Raw genomic sequence first — 16,895 nt, 5'->3', positions numbered from 1 at the left:
CAGGGTGAGAACAGACAGGTTCTTTTCCTCAGTGATAAATTCTTCAAAGCACTTAAATTCTGGAGATTAAATAAACACAAAGTCTTACCATACAGTTTATAGCTCCAGAAAAATGGCAGAAATAATAGGTTTCTGCTATTTCATATAATCTGAACTTCATTCGTGTAACAGTTTTGTGGTTGGAAGATGCTGGTAGTTCCAGCATGCTGGTAGTTCCTCATAAAGATTAATACCAAGACCAGTTCCAGAAGGTCCTCTTGGGCTGTGTGGAGAGGCTTCCTGCTGGGGCTCCAGGGGCCTCAGAAGCCACAGAGAGCAGAATGCTGTCTCCAGACTGGCAAGGGCATGCTTCAGGCCAGGACTGAACGAATATTTGCATGCTCCCCTCACCTCAGCCCAGGGAGGGAATTACTGGCATGATGTCTTTGTAATTCAAAATAGGTGACTGTAATTGCATGTGTGTGTGTGGGCAAAGAAGAAACATCTACTCAAATATATGCTAGGTTAAGGATTCTTAGGACTATCACAGGCAGAATTAGGCCTCTGCCTTCTCTCAACGACTGACAGGCCTTGCCAATTCCATAGGAGCTGGTGAAGCTTTGCCCAGTGCAGGAAGCCCCATTTATTAATGCAGACAGTCTTGGTAAGAGATGTGAAAGTCAGGAAGTGGTTCTTGACTCTAATTTAAGGCTCAGTGTATTAGAATCACCAGAGGGGCTCTCAGCTCCTACCACAAGTCAATTTAAGTCTCTCACAGGCATGTCCCTGAGCATCAGGTCACTTCCTGCCACTGTCAGAAGCTTCCCAAGTGATTCTGGTCTTCAACCAGGCTGAGAAGCATTGCTCTGGAAGGACAGAAAGTGGCGGTAGGGTTGTATTTTGGTCCACGTGGACATCTCTCTATGCTCATACCACCCATGTGCATTTTGGAGTCTACAGTATTCTATTCTCCTGGAATCACGTGGTCTGAGGAAATGGATAGCCAGGAAGACATCAGCCTCATGTTTTGATTTAAGACTCTGGACTGTTCCTTTAACCTTCAACTTTGTCTGGTGGAGGCAGAGCCCAGCAAGTGGTCCAGAAGCAGCAGAGCGCACAGTGGGGGCTTGTGTGGGGACTGGGTTGCTCTTGGAGCTGGAGGTTGATATGGATGCCATGCAAGCAGGTGCCTCAGTGAAAACTAAGACGAGGGCTAGCTCAAGACGGGAGAAGCCAGCTCATGGCCATGATCGAAAGAAAACAAATCTGGTAGTTTTCCTACCAGTTAAAAATCACTTAAATTTGCTTTCAAAATGACTGAAATCAGCCATGAGACTGATTTCATTCTGGATTTGGTAAACAGAATGAACATGTGAACCTATCTACCGAGAAGATTCGCCTCTCCTTGCCAACAACTTGGAGCGATCAGTTCGAACCCGTCGAGACATAAGCATCCCAGTTCTACAGGAACTAGATTGTTAGAGAAAAAGCAAGTCATCTCTCTGTGAGTGAACAGTCAATGTGGGCAGGTGACAGTGGGGCACAGCCCTATCACTTGGGGGAGACAGTGGGGACACCCTTAGCTTCTTAGATGCTGGGACTGGTCAAAAAGAATCTGAAACCACAGATTCTTTGTCACAGTTGTAACCATGGCAGTACATGGAGGAGACCTCGGCATCTTTGGCTAAACCAGTGCTTGTAACTGGGTACGTTCACCCCTTACACCCTGTACATGGTCCAGTGCAGAATCTTTCTCCCTTCCATGTCATTCTATTTTAAAAAGCAACCAGACCTAGCATAGGACATTATTTCCCATTTCTCTGGAAATTTTGTTTTACCTAGTTTAACCAATACCATTCATCCTTTAATAAATAACTTCCTAAAGTTTTCTAGGGCACAGTCATGGCTTTGTTATCTCACAATTGACTTGAGCTACAGCTTGCAGTTAAGAGTATAAGGCAACGTGGTCCTGTGGGAACCGTCTCCTCAGGAACAGTTCTTACTGGATTAAGGAGCATGCCAGATCAAAGGAGTCTCAAACCTTTTTGAAAAGGACACAGGGGGAGATGTATCAGATACTCACAGGACGACCTCCACGTGGTCCAAAGCCCACTGATCATGACCTGTTCCATTGTGGCGTGGCTGCCACCAGCGCAGTAAGACTCCTTTCATCCGTGCCTCCCTGGGTCACAGACAGAAGCACAGAAGTTAAACGCTAGGTGACAGGACTTCCTGGTATGTGACCTGCACGTGGATGCTACATAGGTAACACACATCAACACATTTGGGGCATGGGTTTCAAATCTGCGTAGGTCACAGTACTCTTCTAAACAGTATTAACTTCAGTTTGCCACTCATGGGCTTGTAATGTTTTTCCAATCTTTCATTCTTTTCCTTTGCTTAGCAGTACCTGGGAGAGCGACACATTTGGATAGTGTAGAGTGTTTCCAGGGGCAGGCACTGCTCTAGAATCTGGGCAAACAATGCCAGGCAAAACTGATGTGTGTGCCCGTATCTGGTAAATTTTCAGGTAAGCAGACCAAGCAGGGAATGAAAAATGTTTTTGAGGACTGAGCTCAGCTGTGACAACCCGCTTGGCTTTGTAGCCGCCCAGGGGATTGGGTGCACACACTCTGTGGGTGTGTTTGGGGGTTAGGGAGGTGTGGCCACATCAGTGCCTGGTCTCTCACCCCTTCCTCTTCGGCCACGATCCCCTGATCTGCTTCCCAGCCCCAGTGAACTAAGCAGACTTGCTCTACCATGTCCATCCATCTCGATGTTTCTGCCTGGTGCCAGCTGAGCCTGCGCTGAGTCTCATGAAACCAAGAACTACATTAAAGCTCTCTTCCTCTGAGCTGTGGGTACTGGATATTGCGTTCCAGCCACAGGACACGTGCCTGATACAGTGCTGTTTTCTGAAGGACTAAAAATACTGTTTGAATAAAGAGATAATGCAGAGAGTGCCTCTGCATTTGGCTGCTGTCTTGTGTCCTTCTTGCCCTTCCTCCTAGTTTCGGCATTTGCCTCTTGTCCTAATGGAAAACAGAAACCCAGCCCTGGAGCTCTGGATCCATCTTGGTCACGCTGCTGCTGCCTAACTTCATGGCACTGCTCCAGTAATGTCGCCCAACTTCCCGCTCAAGTTCTGGGTCCTCAGGGACCAGCACGCGAGCACGCCTGCATGGGCCACTCACAAGGGGACGTTGTAGGAGACTCTCTGAGCCTGAGTGAAGTCCTTAGGCTGGTGCTGGGCGATGACGTGCCAGGTGATGCCGTTGTTGACGCTGTACTGCAGCAGCACTGCCTTGTCCACGGCGTGGGGCCCGCTCAGGTCGCTGTTGCAGCTGTCTGTCTGCGACGGGCTCCCAATTTGCAAAACAAACATAATTTTGCTGAAAACGACACAGGGAAAATCACCTTCAGACAGAAGGCAGGGAGTACTGAAAGGAGTTTCCTTTAAAATCTTTGCTGTTCTTAAAATCTCTAATACTCGTTTCGCAGCGCAGCCGGCTCTGTCTGCGCATGAGTTCCACCTCTGCCAACTCAACCAATTGCAGGCAGAAAATATTTGGGAATCTTGCATTTGTACTGGACATGTAACAACCCTTTTTTCTTCTGAAAATCACCCCCTAAGTAAGACAGGGGTTGTAAATAATAACTATTTACATAGCATTTACATTGTACTGAGTATTGTCAGTAACCTAGAAATAATTTAGAGTCTACAGGAGGATGTGTGTTGGTTATATGCACATCTACACCATGTGATTTAGGGCCTTTAGTGCCTATGGGTTCTGGTACCCATCCCATGTGGGTACTACAGGGCGACTGCAGTAAAACAGACATGAATAAATCATACCAGTAATGCAATTTTGTTTATATCATTTTTATATTACATATGTGAAAAATAACCTCAGAAGACCACCTTTCAACACTCTAAGATAAGCCCTCATTCATGGTGCTGGGAATCCTGTTGGCATATTTCACCAGAAACATCTTCACTCTTGGAACCAGGGACCATCCTGGCAGTGAGGACAGGAGAGAACAAGGAATAAACTCATGATATTTATACTACATACTTTACAAGTAGCTCCACGCTGAACAGGATCGGGACAAGGACGAGTGAGCATGTCTGTTTTAAGAAAGGCTGTCTAGAGATCAGAGCCGAGGGAAGATAGAACTGAAGTGTGCATGCTGGGAATTGAACTCAGGACCTTGTGATTGCCAGGCAGGTGCTGCGCTGCTGAGCTATATTCCTGGCCCAAGACAATTTTTAAGCACAGGAAATAGCCCTACAATTCCTAGTGATTAACAGAGAGGCCCATTCAGAGCAGGTAACTCAAAATTTATATATACATAAATTGATGTAAAATAAAGTTATTTGTACAACATGGTGTGCATCTGTTAACTGAGCACCTAGCTGCAGCTTGCATGTGGTCAAGGAAGACAGCAGGTTATCTCTAGATTAGCCATAACTCTTTGGTGGGAAAAAAATGGGAATGGGTAGATTTAGCTTTTAACAGTTTCATGGCTACAGTACAAATTATTTGTATCATATTCTCATTGTTCATTACTATATTAAGAGCCATACCCGCCCTTCTACCTTTGAAAACATCATCATTATTTCCCAAAGTGAGAGGCTACAAGTAAACATCTACGTTCACATTCTAATTAACCAAACACCCAGTTCTCAAGCACCTTCCTGGCTCCCAGATGCTCATCAACCTTTGGGGAAGAGCTCGGTCTTTGCACCACTTTTAAAGCCTTGGCATTCTTATCTGATTTTTGCAGAGCAGAAGCTCTGTTTGCTCTGGCTAAGGCAGACCTGGGGAGGGCGGGTGGGGAAGGAGATCAACTCTCCCGTGCTCTCTCTTCTCTGTCACTTACCTTGCTCTAGTGAGATCCAGAGGTTTGGTAGCAGCTTGCCTTATCTGACAGCCATTAAAATAGAGCGAGTCTCCGTGGGCGTAGGGTGCCAGCTGCCCACAGCCACTGCCGATCACGCCACCCTGGATGGTCTCCCAGTTGGCCTCCGTGACTCTCGCTGACTCAAAGTTGTCTTTAATGTAAGTGGGAAGATCATGGCTGAACACAGAGCAGTCGTCACCTAGGGGATGAGAATAACACAGGCCTCAGAGTCAGCTGGAGCGAGCTACTCGCTGGAGGCTGAGGACAGCCATCCACAGCTTCAAGCCACGGTCATGCTGCCATAGTAGCCACACACCAAGCAGACACGGACGCCCACGTACAAACGCTTCTCCTTTGTTGTGCCAGTTGCTATTGGCTTGCACTGTTGCAAATAAATCCCATTATTTTTCAGCTAGTGTTTATTAAAACGTGTAGGTGCTAGTGTGTTTCTTTGCATAAATCTTTTTTATTCACACACCAGAGCATCTGGTCAGGCCTTGCGTGTGCATCGGTGTTGGGTCTCAGGAGGGACTCTCACCCTGGCAGGAGAGGCCAGTCTAATTCCTTCTGTTCCCAGCATGATTTTGTAGAAATAGCTCATGTTTTTGTTCTCCCAGCTCTACATTTGATGATTGCTGAACACAGGGTCTGTATGTTAGTTCACTGGTGGATTTCACCACCACTCACACTACCTGGAGCATTGAAGCTATTCACTAACAGTTCTGGCATAAGTAGCACTGAACAAACTGGAAGCGTCAGAGACCACTGGGCCAAGGCCCTAAGGCAGCAGGTTGGCAGATGTGCATGTGCTTGCCTTTCTTCTGGGCTGAAACAGTGCACCTTATCTAAATGTCCAAGAGAGTTCAAAATCAAAGGCTGTAGTTCTGTTGGGCCAGGCCTGAAAGCCAAGTCCATATGTCTTGGGGGACATTTGACCCATTCATTTGCTTGAAGTTAAAGTTCTCTAGTTAATGTGCAGACAGAGTCAGCTGGTCTCAACAGCAATAATAACAGAAGTGGAAGGAAGAGGCTAATTCCTAATGCCAGAGATGTGCAGCAGTCTACATTAATCATGTTCATCTTGTCTGCAGCACCCAAGAAATCTAAATAGAGCCTGCTCCAGAATTCACATAGATGAATTCTAACAGGATGTGCCTGGGGAAACTGTATAATTCTGATCCTCTTGGGATAAGTCTTTCAGCTGTGAGAGCGAACAGTGGAAGGGACGGAACAGCACTGGTACCAGTCTTTGACTCTCACTAGCTGTGTGATCTTTCGCAAGTCACCTGAACTCCTCAAGTCTTGTTTCCTTTACCTCAAAAGTGGGGATAATTGTCGTAACCATAGGTAACTTATGGGGATGTGATGAACACTGAAGGGGCCTAAAGGATGGTCCGGTGTGCGCTATGTAAATACTGAAGTGTAAGATGGTGTAGGGATTCATTCAAAGAAGATCCTTCAGCCTTGCTGTAAGCCAGTATTAGGCTCTGAGAAGAGGATAGGAGGGCGATTATGTAAGGTGAGCTCAGTTGTGGCAGACACTGGACTTGTTAGAAGCACTAGCTCACAAGAAAGCAGGGCTGTAGGCCTTCTAGCAGGTGGCAGGGTTTTTCCTGTGGTGGGAGGGGTGGCGTAGACACTGACCTAACTGTATATTCAGCCTCCACTAACCCAAGCAGTTAAAATGTATTTTTTTGTGTCTTGAAGGTTTTGTTCTGAGTGACACAGGGAACTGGGATGCAGAACATCTTAGCAATTAGCTGGGTCTTCTGAGGGCAGCGGGAAGAGACTGAGGAAGGACGGACAGATGCAAATGGATGCCAGCAAAGCTCTCAGCACAGCAGCAGGGCAGGGAGGGAGAGATGCTGAGAAATCAAAATGAAGTGTTGGGGTATTCAGGGGGGCAGGAAGCTAAAGGGAAGATAGGGATGTGAGATAGGAGAGAAGATCCCCAGTGGATTTATCTGCATTTGTACTTATTTACAAATCTGCATTTATAGAATATCTTGAGTGGGCTTCAGTAATATCAAACTATGCTTGATAATTCACTGTTAAGATAGTAATCCCAGGATCCAAGAGTGTTTCCTGTCTCACATACATCTGTATGGAGTTCCAGTGGGCTGCTGTGTCTGTGTCAGGGCAAAGGGGACCTCACAGTGTCTCCTATTCACTACAGCCCCCCAGGGGTCACACCTCGGAAGCTCTCGTCGCAGATGCAGATGGCGCCCGTGGTGCAGTACCCGTGCCCGCTGCACAGCTTGGGGCAGGCCTCACCGATGTACACGTGGTCGATGGCCCAGCTCTGCTTCTCTGACTCTTCACCCTTCTGGATCCATCGGAACTGTGTAGCACTGAGAGACCCACAGAGGGCAGAAGAGAATGAGTAGGCTGTTGCTTCTCTTGGCTCTGTCCAGCCTCTGCCTTGGGGCCTCCCCAAATGTCTCCCTACAGCCCCCTAAAGACAGAAGTGAATAAACTTCTATGCCTCAGATGCATGAAGTTTCCCTAGAATACCATTCTGGAAGCTCTTAAGTTCCCTGAAAACTGTATGGCATTTCCTATTCTGATTCACAATAATTCTGTGTCCATTTTCCTTCGAAGCTATATTGTTTTCTAAGTAAAACGAAGGCTTGTCTAGGAAGATGGCGAACTATCAGTTATCCTTAGCTCTGTGCAACCCAGAAACCCTGGTGAAGAAGCACAGCCTTTGGGAGAGCAGAACTCCAGGGCAGAGCTGGAACCAACTGGTCTTTATATGGGTCCATCATTCAAGCCCTGTGAGTGAGTTTGCCATACATGTGTGTGGTATACAGTTAAAATGGGAGACCTCCAAGTCATTTACAAACCAGCTCCTGTTCCTTCTTATTTTCTTCTTGGGATATGCAATTGCCACTTGTGTTATGATTGGCAAGAAGAGAAGGAAGGTGGGGAGCGGGTCCTGGGTCCTGGCCTCGCCTCTCTCACTCAGTGGTTGGCAGCTTCCTTTGTGAGCTCCGTGGGGTTTGGCAGCCAACAGCTCTATTTGCCTTCACACCCACCCACCTGGAGGAGACGTAGTCAGGCAGCTGGAGGGTGACTCTCTTCCAGCTCGAGCTGTTGACGGCATTGTAGATGGTGGCTTCGTGGAACTGGAATGGAGAGCAGCCGATGCTGTTTGAAGAGGAAGGCAGGCACTGGTTGTGAACGAGCTGCCAGGAATCAGACCTGCAGAAAACGAGAGCAGCGCAGGCGTAGGGTAAGAGAGCCGGGGCAACTAGCCCTAAGGCAAAGCTCTAAGGGGGGCAGATGAAATTACCTTTACGTGACTTTCCTGTTTAAAAGTATTTTTAATTATATATTATAAAAAGAAAAGTTGCAAATAGTTTCTTATAAGGTGCATTCTGACTCTACAAGCTTACCAGTGTAATTACGGATGAAATAGCATGCATGGTGTGGCTCCTAGGGGCTTCTTCCCACTAATGTCAGTGTCCCTAGAGACACACTTCAAGCTAACTGACAAAACTGTCAGCCCAAAGTCAAGGTGATATAATTAATTTTTTGAAAGTGATGGTGAGAGACAGGAATATCAACAAAACAAGTGAGACTTTGTTTCAACACTGCTGGTGTGTTTTGGGAGATGTACCATGGCTGGAACATTCAGATCATTCATTGCTTGGCATTTTCCTGCCTGCAGTGAGCTCAGTACCTCTGCGGATAGCACTGAGCTCAACACCTGACCTCCCAAAGAAAAAGGAAAAACCATACAAAGCCACCTGTGAGTTTCCTAACATCAGGCAGAAGCAGGTGACAACTGGATCAGAGACGTCCACAGGGCAGAGCTCCTGCATCCTCTGGTGTTTTCCCCAAGTGACTTCCTCAGCTGTCTCCAGGCATTCTGGGTGCTTGGGGAGCCCAGTGCCTGAGCAGTGATCACTCTTGTGGAATGCACGGGGGACATGAGAAGGCACTTTCACAAGTCTCATCTGCATGATAGGTGCCACAGGTCTACTGGTGACACCAGCCCTCTGAAGGACACAGTGTACCGGATTTAGGTGTTGGTAGTCCATTCAGAAGCCTGTCTACCTGACTTATCCAATTCATCTGGGGCAGTGGTTGGTGAACCTATGCCACATGTGTTGTTTTTCTTTTAAGACAAAACATATTAATGTACAAGTTGTTTTTTATGAACTAGAATTTTTTCCCTTAAAGTTGGTTAAAAATGAGCAATATAAATAAAAGCATTCTACTCTAAGGACAAATTTGGTATTTTACTTATTTTAAAATATAAAGTTTCTTAACAGAAAAAGAAATTCTTCTTGGTGCGAAGGAAAATTTGAAGATATGTAAATTTTATACAAATAAAAATTGTGTGAAGATATAAATGAACTGCTACTTTTAAGACATAACTTACCTTAAAAATAAACATTTACATTATTAAGTTTGGAAAAAGTACAAAAGATGATTTCACTGACCTTGCATCCTTAGTGTATTCCAACATTACAGAATGAAGGTCACCACAGGAAGTGGCTTCACATCCAACCACAATCTAAAGCAAACAAACTATCACTACACAGGCAAGAGTAAACGACATCTAGTAACATTCATTGGAAATACCATCCCTTGTGAAAGGGGGAGGGATACATGATCAATACATTATATGTATACACGGAAATATTACAGTGAAACCCAACATTTTATAAAATTAATAGGCACTAATAAGAAATATGTAAAAGCAACTTCATCCCTCTCCATCAGAACTCTTTTTGCTAATCAAAAAATATTTAGAGAAGGTTTTATGGAGCAGTCTTCTAAATGCCAAGAATGCATTCTTTTGAGTTCTGTAAGTGATATGTAATTTTTCATGGAGATGAGAATTAAGGTTTTAAAAGTACTATTTCTATCAATTTAATTAGTAGTGAAATTGGGTAAGAAGAAAAAGATGTGAAGAGAATTTATGGAAAGACTGAACATTGAGGTAGTATGAAATATTTTTACTGATATCCTAAATTCTTGGTGCAGTTGGACTTCTTGATGCAATTTTTATTTAGAATTGAAAATAGCAATTTTAATTACTTAATATTCATTCTTAGGTCTCTCTCTTTCCATATGAATACAAGTTTTCCATACTTTATGCGATTAAATGTTTGAATCATTAATAATGCATAAGTTCTATAAAAATGTGGTGATTCAAATTTAAATCCTAATCATCTACTTAATCAACAAGTCCTATTTCAGCGCTGATACCAGGGAACGTTGGTGCCCAAAATTTCAAGCCATACGTTCATGAATAAAACAACTTGGAATCAAAGGGAGAGTAAGAAGGATAGCTCAATAATAGCAGTGGTGATTTAAAGGATATAAATAAAATGCCATGGTATTTGCATTTCATTAAATGAATGAGAAAATAATCCATCAAATAGGGTTCATGTGTGCTGCCTCCAAATAATGGGGAGAGGTCTAAGGTATAGATTGGAGAGAGATACTTTGGAGGGTGTGAGCAGGCACCGATGCAGGGCCCAGCATGAAGCATCTCTAGATCCAAGCAGAAGATACATGGAATAGGGAGTGGTAAGGTTAGAAAGTTGGTTGGGTTTGGCAGGTCATGAGCTGTGATCTAAGGTTTGAACTTAATTTGGTAAGCAATGGAGAGCTGTTGAAGTTTTATAAGGAGTGGAATTCTGACCTCAGGGCTGGACTTTATAATGGTCAGTTGGGCTGTGATGTCAGTCAGATAGCAGTGGAGAGAGATCTGACGTGAAAGGAGGACTTAGTGGGCAACTGATCTAATTAGGTAGGGCAAGGATGGAGGCGGTAATAGTGCAAGAATAAAGGCCAAGAACACTGGAAATGAGAATTAAAAGGGCACAGACTGGTTAGCTATGAGAAGCAAAAAGTGAAAAATCAAGAATTGTGTTAGCAGTTCAAGTTAGTTCCCTGATGGTAGATGGAGTCATGACCAGGGACAGGAAAATCAGAAAGAAGTGTTAGTCCACAGAGAGAAGACACCAAGTTCACGGCTGGACATGTTGAGTGGTGGCGCCGAAGGCCTTGGTGAGGCCAGATGGGTTACAATGTTGGCAATTTGTCTTTATAGGAATTACCTGGACTTTGCTGCATGAAATGGATTTCCATCCAAATTTGTTGGACTTACACGAAGTTTATTTCTTATTATATGATAATTTTACATATAATACAATTTTAATGAATGAAATCAATCACTTGTAGTTTTCCAAATGCACATACTTCCTCATACACCACATGTAACACTGCATTGTGTTGAAAAGCCCCTTCTCACTTACTTTGAACTGCATCATGTATCCTGGCTGAATAATGAGTTCTCGGGAGGAGAGAGCATTTTGGGTCTTGTCTTTCTTTTTGTTTGGCCAGTAGAGGTGGAAAGATGGATTGCCACAGAACCCTGCTGTCCTGACTGCGTTGGGGTAGAAACTCCAGTTCTCTTCATGGGAAGCACCTTCTGTGAAGGTAAGTTGGAAGAAATATGGCATGTGATCTTGTTGAACAGACTGGTTTATCATCGAATCGCCTGCATCTTTATGTTCTAGCTTTTGGCTTATTCTTGAGGACTGATTTTATCTTATTTAACTGTTTTATTTATTTTTCATTTTATGTATTTGGCACAGGGTCTCACTATGCAGCTCAAACTTGCAGTGATCCTCTTTTTTCAGCCTCCCCAGTGCTGGGATTACAGGTGTGTGCCACCATGCTTGGACTCAGTGACTGGCTCAGGGTGCCCCAGGGGCAGGGCCAGAGTGGCATGCGGGACCTGGGATTGAACCCTGTGCCCTATGCTTGCCAAAGCAGATGTTTAGTCTGCTGAGCTATCTCCCCAGCCCTTTTAGCTGCTTTAATGTATACATCCAAGGTGAGGACTCAAATTTAGAAAAAGCTCTATATATGCTAGTATAATGATTACCTAATTTTGAAAATGGGAAACTTGACCACCCCCAAATTCTTGGTGCACTATTTGAATGATTGCAAAATGCAATGAGAAGAATGAAGATTATTTGGTGTGTTATAATTCCAAATTGTACTTAGGGCAAGACATTCTGTCTTTACCTTGATTTGTCAAAGTCTTCTTTGACATTTCAACAAGCAGCCAATGCCAATTTTGAAGATTTGTTGGCCAGGAGTATACGCTAGGCATTCTCCTAAGTGCTCTTAATGAAGAAACTAGGTTGAAAATGCACAGACAAATGGCTGACAAGGGGAAGAAAAAGATTCACTGTTGTCTGTCTTACCATCATCAAATGTGTCCACCAGTTGGCTGGGATTGATTTCTGCTCCACCAATCAAAATGTTATCTAGAGCCCACTGGGCACGCTCCACCCCCGAGACCACTATTCCATTGCTGATCACAAAGGGCTGCCACCAGCGAAGGCGAGTCGTGTTGGTGAGGGCATCCTCAGGAAGGAGGATGTAGTCGTGCCGGACAGAAATGTACTTTTGGAAATCCATCTCATGCAGCAAAGTCCAGGTAATTCCTATAAAGACAAGTTACCAACATTGTAACCCATCTGGAAAATCCAGCTTTCCAAAGAACTCTTCAATCAGAAAATGTAATTGACTTTGCTGACTTTCACATAGGCATTCATCACTTACCAACACTGTTTCAACATGAGACATGATATAAGGGGAAAGGTACTAAGAAATATGTGGATATGATAAATATTACGAAGTAAAAATGATGCATGTTTTGCTTTCAAAATTTAGTTCTAGGTCCTTGCAGGCGTTATTTGTCATGAATAATAAGACCTATCCATGTTTCTAGATGATGGCTTCCAGTGGTTAAAAATGTAGCTATTAAAATTCTATGCAACTAGAATTTGTTGGACTTACACGAAGTTTATTTCTTATTATATGATAAACCTATGGGTGAAGTGCATAAATCACTTAAGAAAACATCTTTTGAATGGACTAAAATATTTTAGGATCATCTATCATTAGCTTGTTATTAAGAATGATATTTGCCTGCTAAAGCATATTTTCTACAGATCTCATGATCTTCCTAATTTGGTTTTAGCTATTCTAAAATAATGAAATAACTTCATTAAAACATTCTACAATAGACTCATGAATTCAGAATTTTATTTTTCATAATTAGTGAAGTTATCTTACAGATTCTCCATAGTACTTACTACTTGCTTGTTGATACAAAACTTTTCAAATGCTTTAAAATGTTTTAAGCATGATCTTTTACTTAGAAAATTATACAAAATATATTAACTATATCATTCATAATCAAATGGATGCATAAAGGGTATTTTGTCTAGTCATAAAGTTTGGAGTTTACTTTGTAATGTGATTTCTCTTCCATTCATTTTTGGGTGATCACCAAAGTGACAGATGTGGAACATGCAATCCAGACAAGAGGCATAGCTCTTTCCTCATGATGCCTGAAATTTGCATTGTCAACAGCACATTACAGCTGCATCTTGTGTGTCGGATGGCACCTGGGATCCGCTCCCAGGTGTGGCTCTCACCTCCGTTTGTAGAGTAGTCCAACAGTACACCTTCCTTCCGGCAGACAGGCCTATGGCAAGAGGTCATGTTGTTCTCACTACCGATGCGTCCCCAGTACTGCAGGAATCTAAGCACAAGCACATACTTCCTATCAGAAGAATGAATGAGAACTCAAGTCCTGGGTAACATTTTCTCCCACATCTGTATCCCTTGCCTTGGGGCCAACTTGCTACAGTGAAGTCAAGATAATGAAAAAAATGACTTACTTTGCACCTCTGAGATCCAAATCTTGAGTAATAGCTTGTCTCACAGTGGACCCCCCGAAATAGAGAGCGGTGTCCTCGGCAAGAATCCCACACTCCGTGCAAGTGCTTCCACCTTCTAAGGACATCCACAAGTCAGGCTTGATTTCCTCACTGTCAAAACGCTCCTTCAGGAACGTCTGGCCAAAAGAAATGGTTGGGATTAAGAATAAAAATTTCATGCAACTATGAGTACTAGGGTACTAAAGATAATGCAGTTATCAAACCTAAAATAAAAAGCTACTTTCAGTGTTTTTCCAAAGGTATTTTAAAAAGGCACTAGGATATTGCACAGTTTTCTTTTGTGTCATACACAGAAGATCATTTAAACTGCTTAAATTATGCTTAATAATTAGAATTTAAGGCCTAGAGGAAATGTTAAAAATTAAATAATTGTAGGCTATAGTGACAGTTCTATTTGTAAAAAAATTACTTAAGCATAAACTTCCAAAGAGTTACTTATTTATATATCATATAAAGGTTCCATGTGTTACTCTATTATTGAACATGCACAAAATATTCTGAAGGTATAAGATATGAGCAGACTTTTAATTTTTCCCCACATTCCCTGATCAGTTGTCCTGGAGTGAGGCTACCCACAGTGGAGACTGGGCGAGCAGAGCCTTCAGTCTAGGATGTGTTTGTGGCTGGCAAGGAACATCTGAAACCAAAGCTTTCTGTTTGAAGTTAAAAGAAAATAAGCTTTAGGATTAGGAGGAAGTCCATCTATGTTTCATATGAGTTCATCATAGCAAAGTTACAGGATAATAGGAGAAATATTCAAAATCTAGAATAAAATGTTTTTCCTGACCTCTAGTTTATCCTTTTAACTAAGAAGAATCAACAAGGAGGAATGGTCTGCTTTCCAAAGAGGGTAGATAGGGGTCAGGGAGATAGCTCAGTAGAATAAGCACTTGTCTGGCAAGCGCAGGGTCCTGAGTTCAATCCCTGGTACCGCAAATGAAACAAAAACAAAACACAACAAACAACAACAAAGAGGGTGCATAAAAGTACCAAAGTGTCATGGCTACCCCTTATGTAAAATGTACTTATTTCCCATAGTGTTGTCAGTATTTTAATTCTCCTATCCATTCTGTTCATAATAAGACCATGTTGTCCTCAATATATTTTGAATTAGGTTGAGATATTTGAAAATTTTACTTCATTTTTGGGGCATACATTTTTAAATGATGAAAATATACAATGGAAATTGTTTGTTGCAGCTGCAGTTGCTGTAACCGTATACAGAAAAATGTTACTTATTCAGTTCTTCAGGACTGGCACCTCCTTGCTGTCCATGTGGCTTAAGTGGATCCTCTTTTTCTCATATTTGGGTCATAACTGAGTCCATAAATGCATCTGGTCCCATGTCAATCTTACTTTACTTCACTGACTGAGCAAATAACTACAGTGCTTATAAATGAAGGTTTATACATAAGAAACTGAGTCTGAAGAAATGCATGTTTGAAGATATAAACTGTTGTGAGCAGGATTTGAGTCATAATAATGTAGATTTGTGTAATTTCTTACCCAACTGTGGAATAGTAATGAAAGCTCAATGTTCATGGAACAAACTAGAGTTAAGTTTATTTCGTATGGCTTATGAATCTGTAAGTGGGCATTGTTTCAAACTCATTTTTAACACTGTTAATTCCAAAGTTTTGAAGAAAACAAAAATGACAGAACAGGTTTTGTTTACATCATTCAGTATTCATTTGTTGGAATTCAATAATGCTTTATGCTTTTCTTTTTTAATGTATTTAGTACAGGGTCTGTAGGGTCTAACTACACAGATCAGACTCAGTGATCCTACTGTTTTCAGCCTCCCAAGCTCTGGGATTACAGGCACGTGCAACCACACACAGTCTCAATCTGTCTCAGCTCACCTGAAGGCAGGGCTGGCACAGCATACCAGGGATCGAACCCTAGCCCCTGTGTCTGCTTCAGCAGGTGCTTTAATCTGCTGAGGTATCTGGCTGGCCCTAAAAACGTAGTCTTATGTGACAGTATACTCAATTATTTGCTTTATTTTATAGCAGCAATAACAATATCCTTCTTTAAATAATGCATCAGTTGAAGAAAAGTAGGTTAACAGGCTTTATACTGACTTTAAGTCTACTTTAGAAAATAAAGACAATGGAAATTATTATATTCTTTAATCCATAAAGCCTTGCTTAGTCTATGAATTTCTCAAACTGTACTGGAATTTGATGCAAATATTCTTGAGTTTATGAAACCTAAGGCTTATTTTTGTTTTCTTCGTTTGTATCCAAAGGGTTTATTTCCTAGGAGACTTGAAGAATCTTCTTACAGATTGCCAGTCCCATCTAATGAGGTGGTCCCTAGGCACAGCCTGTACAGTGGGCAAAGCTCCACCCCCTGCACCCTTACCTTCAGAGTATGGGTCAAGTAGCAGTTGGGCCCAGAGTAGCCCGGATCACAGATACACTGTTCCTTTAAGCAATCACCATGACCCCGGCAGTTGTCCAAGCATCCGGGGCCCAGGTAGAAGTTATCGATTGCCCACTGCATATCTGAGTACTTCTGATAGAAGCGAAACCTCACTGGACTGTTGACAAAGCAAAAACAAAAGAATGAAAGACATGATGAGTTTTATTCAGGCCCATTTTGCTGTTTGTGTATTCAGGGCTGAAGAGATGCAACATTTAAGAAATTAGTTAATAAATGCGTCCTACCACCGGTATGGTTCTACACATAGAGTTGGGACAGAAAAATTGATTTTATCTGAATTTTATAAGACCTGAGCAAATTCTGTAAACAAGATGAAAACCAACAGAATATTTCAAGCAATAGGATATTTTAAAATACAAACTGGACACTTTCGCAAGTCAGGTTTCTTATGAACTGGAGGCTAGTGGTTAGGAGGCAATTTTGGTTCTCTAATCACATTTCTGAAATTGCACCGAAGCTGAGCAAGGTCTTTGATGAAGACAGCTCCACACCCACAGTCCTCAGGTGGCTGGGAGACAGCAACTTCTGAATTCCCTGAAGATCACCAGCAGTCTCAGAGTAACTGCGCTAATTAGAAAACAATTTCCAAAGGCTATATTAAAAAATAATTTCCCTGAGATTTTTAATTGCATTATTGTTCTTTACTATTTTCTGGGGAAAAAAGGACTTATAATTTATTATATATTAAAACAAAGTATATAATTTTGGTTTGAAGAATACAGAGTGCATGGAGAAACTGTGGGACAATAAACATATTCTATGCCTTGTTTTATGAGC

General features: G+C 42.5%; 1 protein-coding gene across 1 annotated transcript in view; it reads right to left on the bottom strand.

Annotated features, from left to right (window-relative positions):
• The window catches only part of Reln (reelin), a 493,244-nt gene that overhangs the window by 8,977 nt on the left and 467,372 nt on the right, over nt 1-16,895 (bottom strand). The window contains exons 53-63 of the mRNA XM_023724314.1: nt 16,038-16,215; nt 13,611-13,786; nt 13,365-13,471; nt 12,123-12,365; nt 11,163-11,338; nt 9,336-9,409; nt 7,927-8,088; nt 7,078-7,235; nt 4,864-5,083; nt 3,174-3,371; nt 2,063-2,161 (exon numbers count right to left, since the gene is read on the bottom strand). Of these exons, the coding sequence (XP_023580082.1) occupies nt 2,063-2,161; nt 3,174-3,371; nt 4,864-5,083; nt 7,078-7,235; nt 7,927-8,088; nt 9,336-9,409; nt 11,163-11,338; nt 12,123-12,365; nt 13,365-13,471; nt 13,611-13,786; nt 16,038-16,215 (1,791 nt within the window). The remainder of the gene's footprint in view (nt 1-2,062; nt 2,162-3,173; nt 3,372-4,863; nt 5,084-7,077; nt 7,236-7,926; nt 8,089-9,335; nt 9,410-11,162; nt 11,339-12,122; nt 12,366-13,364; nt 13,472-13,610; nt 13,787-16,037; nt 16,216-16,895) is intronic.

This window comes from Octodon degus, unplaced genomic scaffold (assembly GCF_000260255.1).
Source record: "Octodon degus isolate 3935 unplaced genomic scaffold, OctDeg1.0 scaffold00108, whole genome shotgun sequence".
Classification (NCBI taxonomy): Eukaryota; Metazoa; Chordata; class Mammalia; order Rodentia; family Octodontidae; genus Octodon; species Octodon degus.
This window is presented reverse-complemented; position numbering and strand designations above follow the sequence as displayed.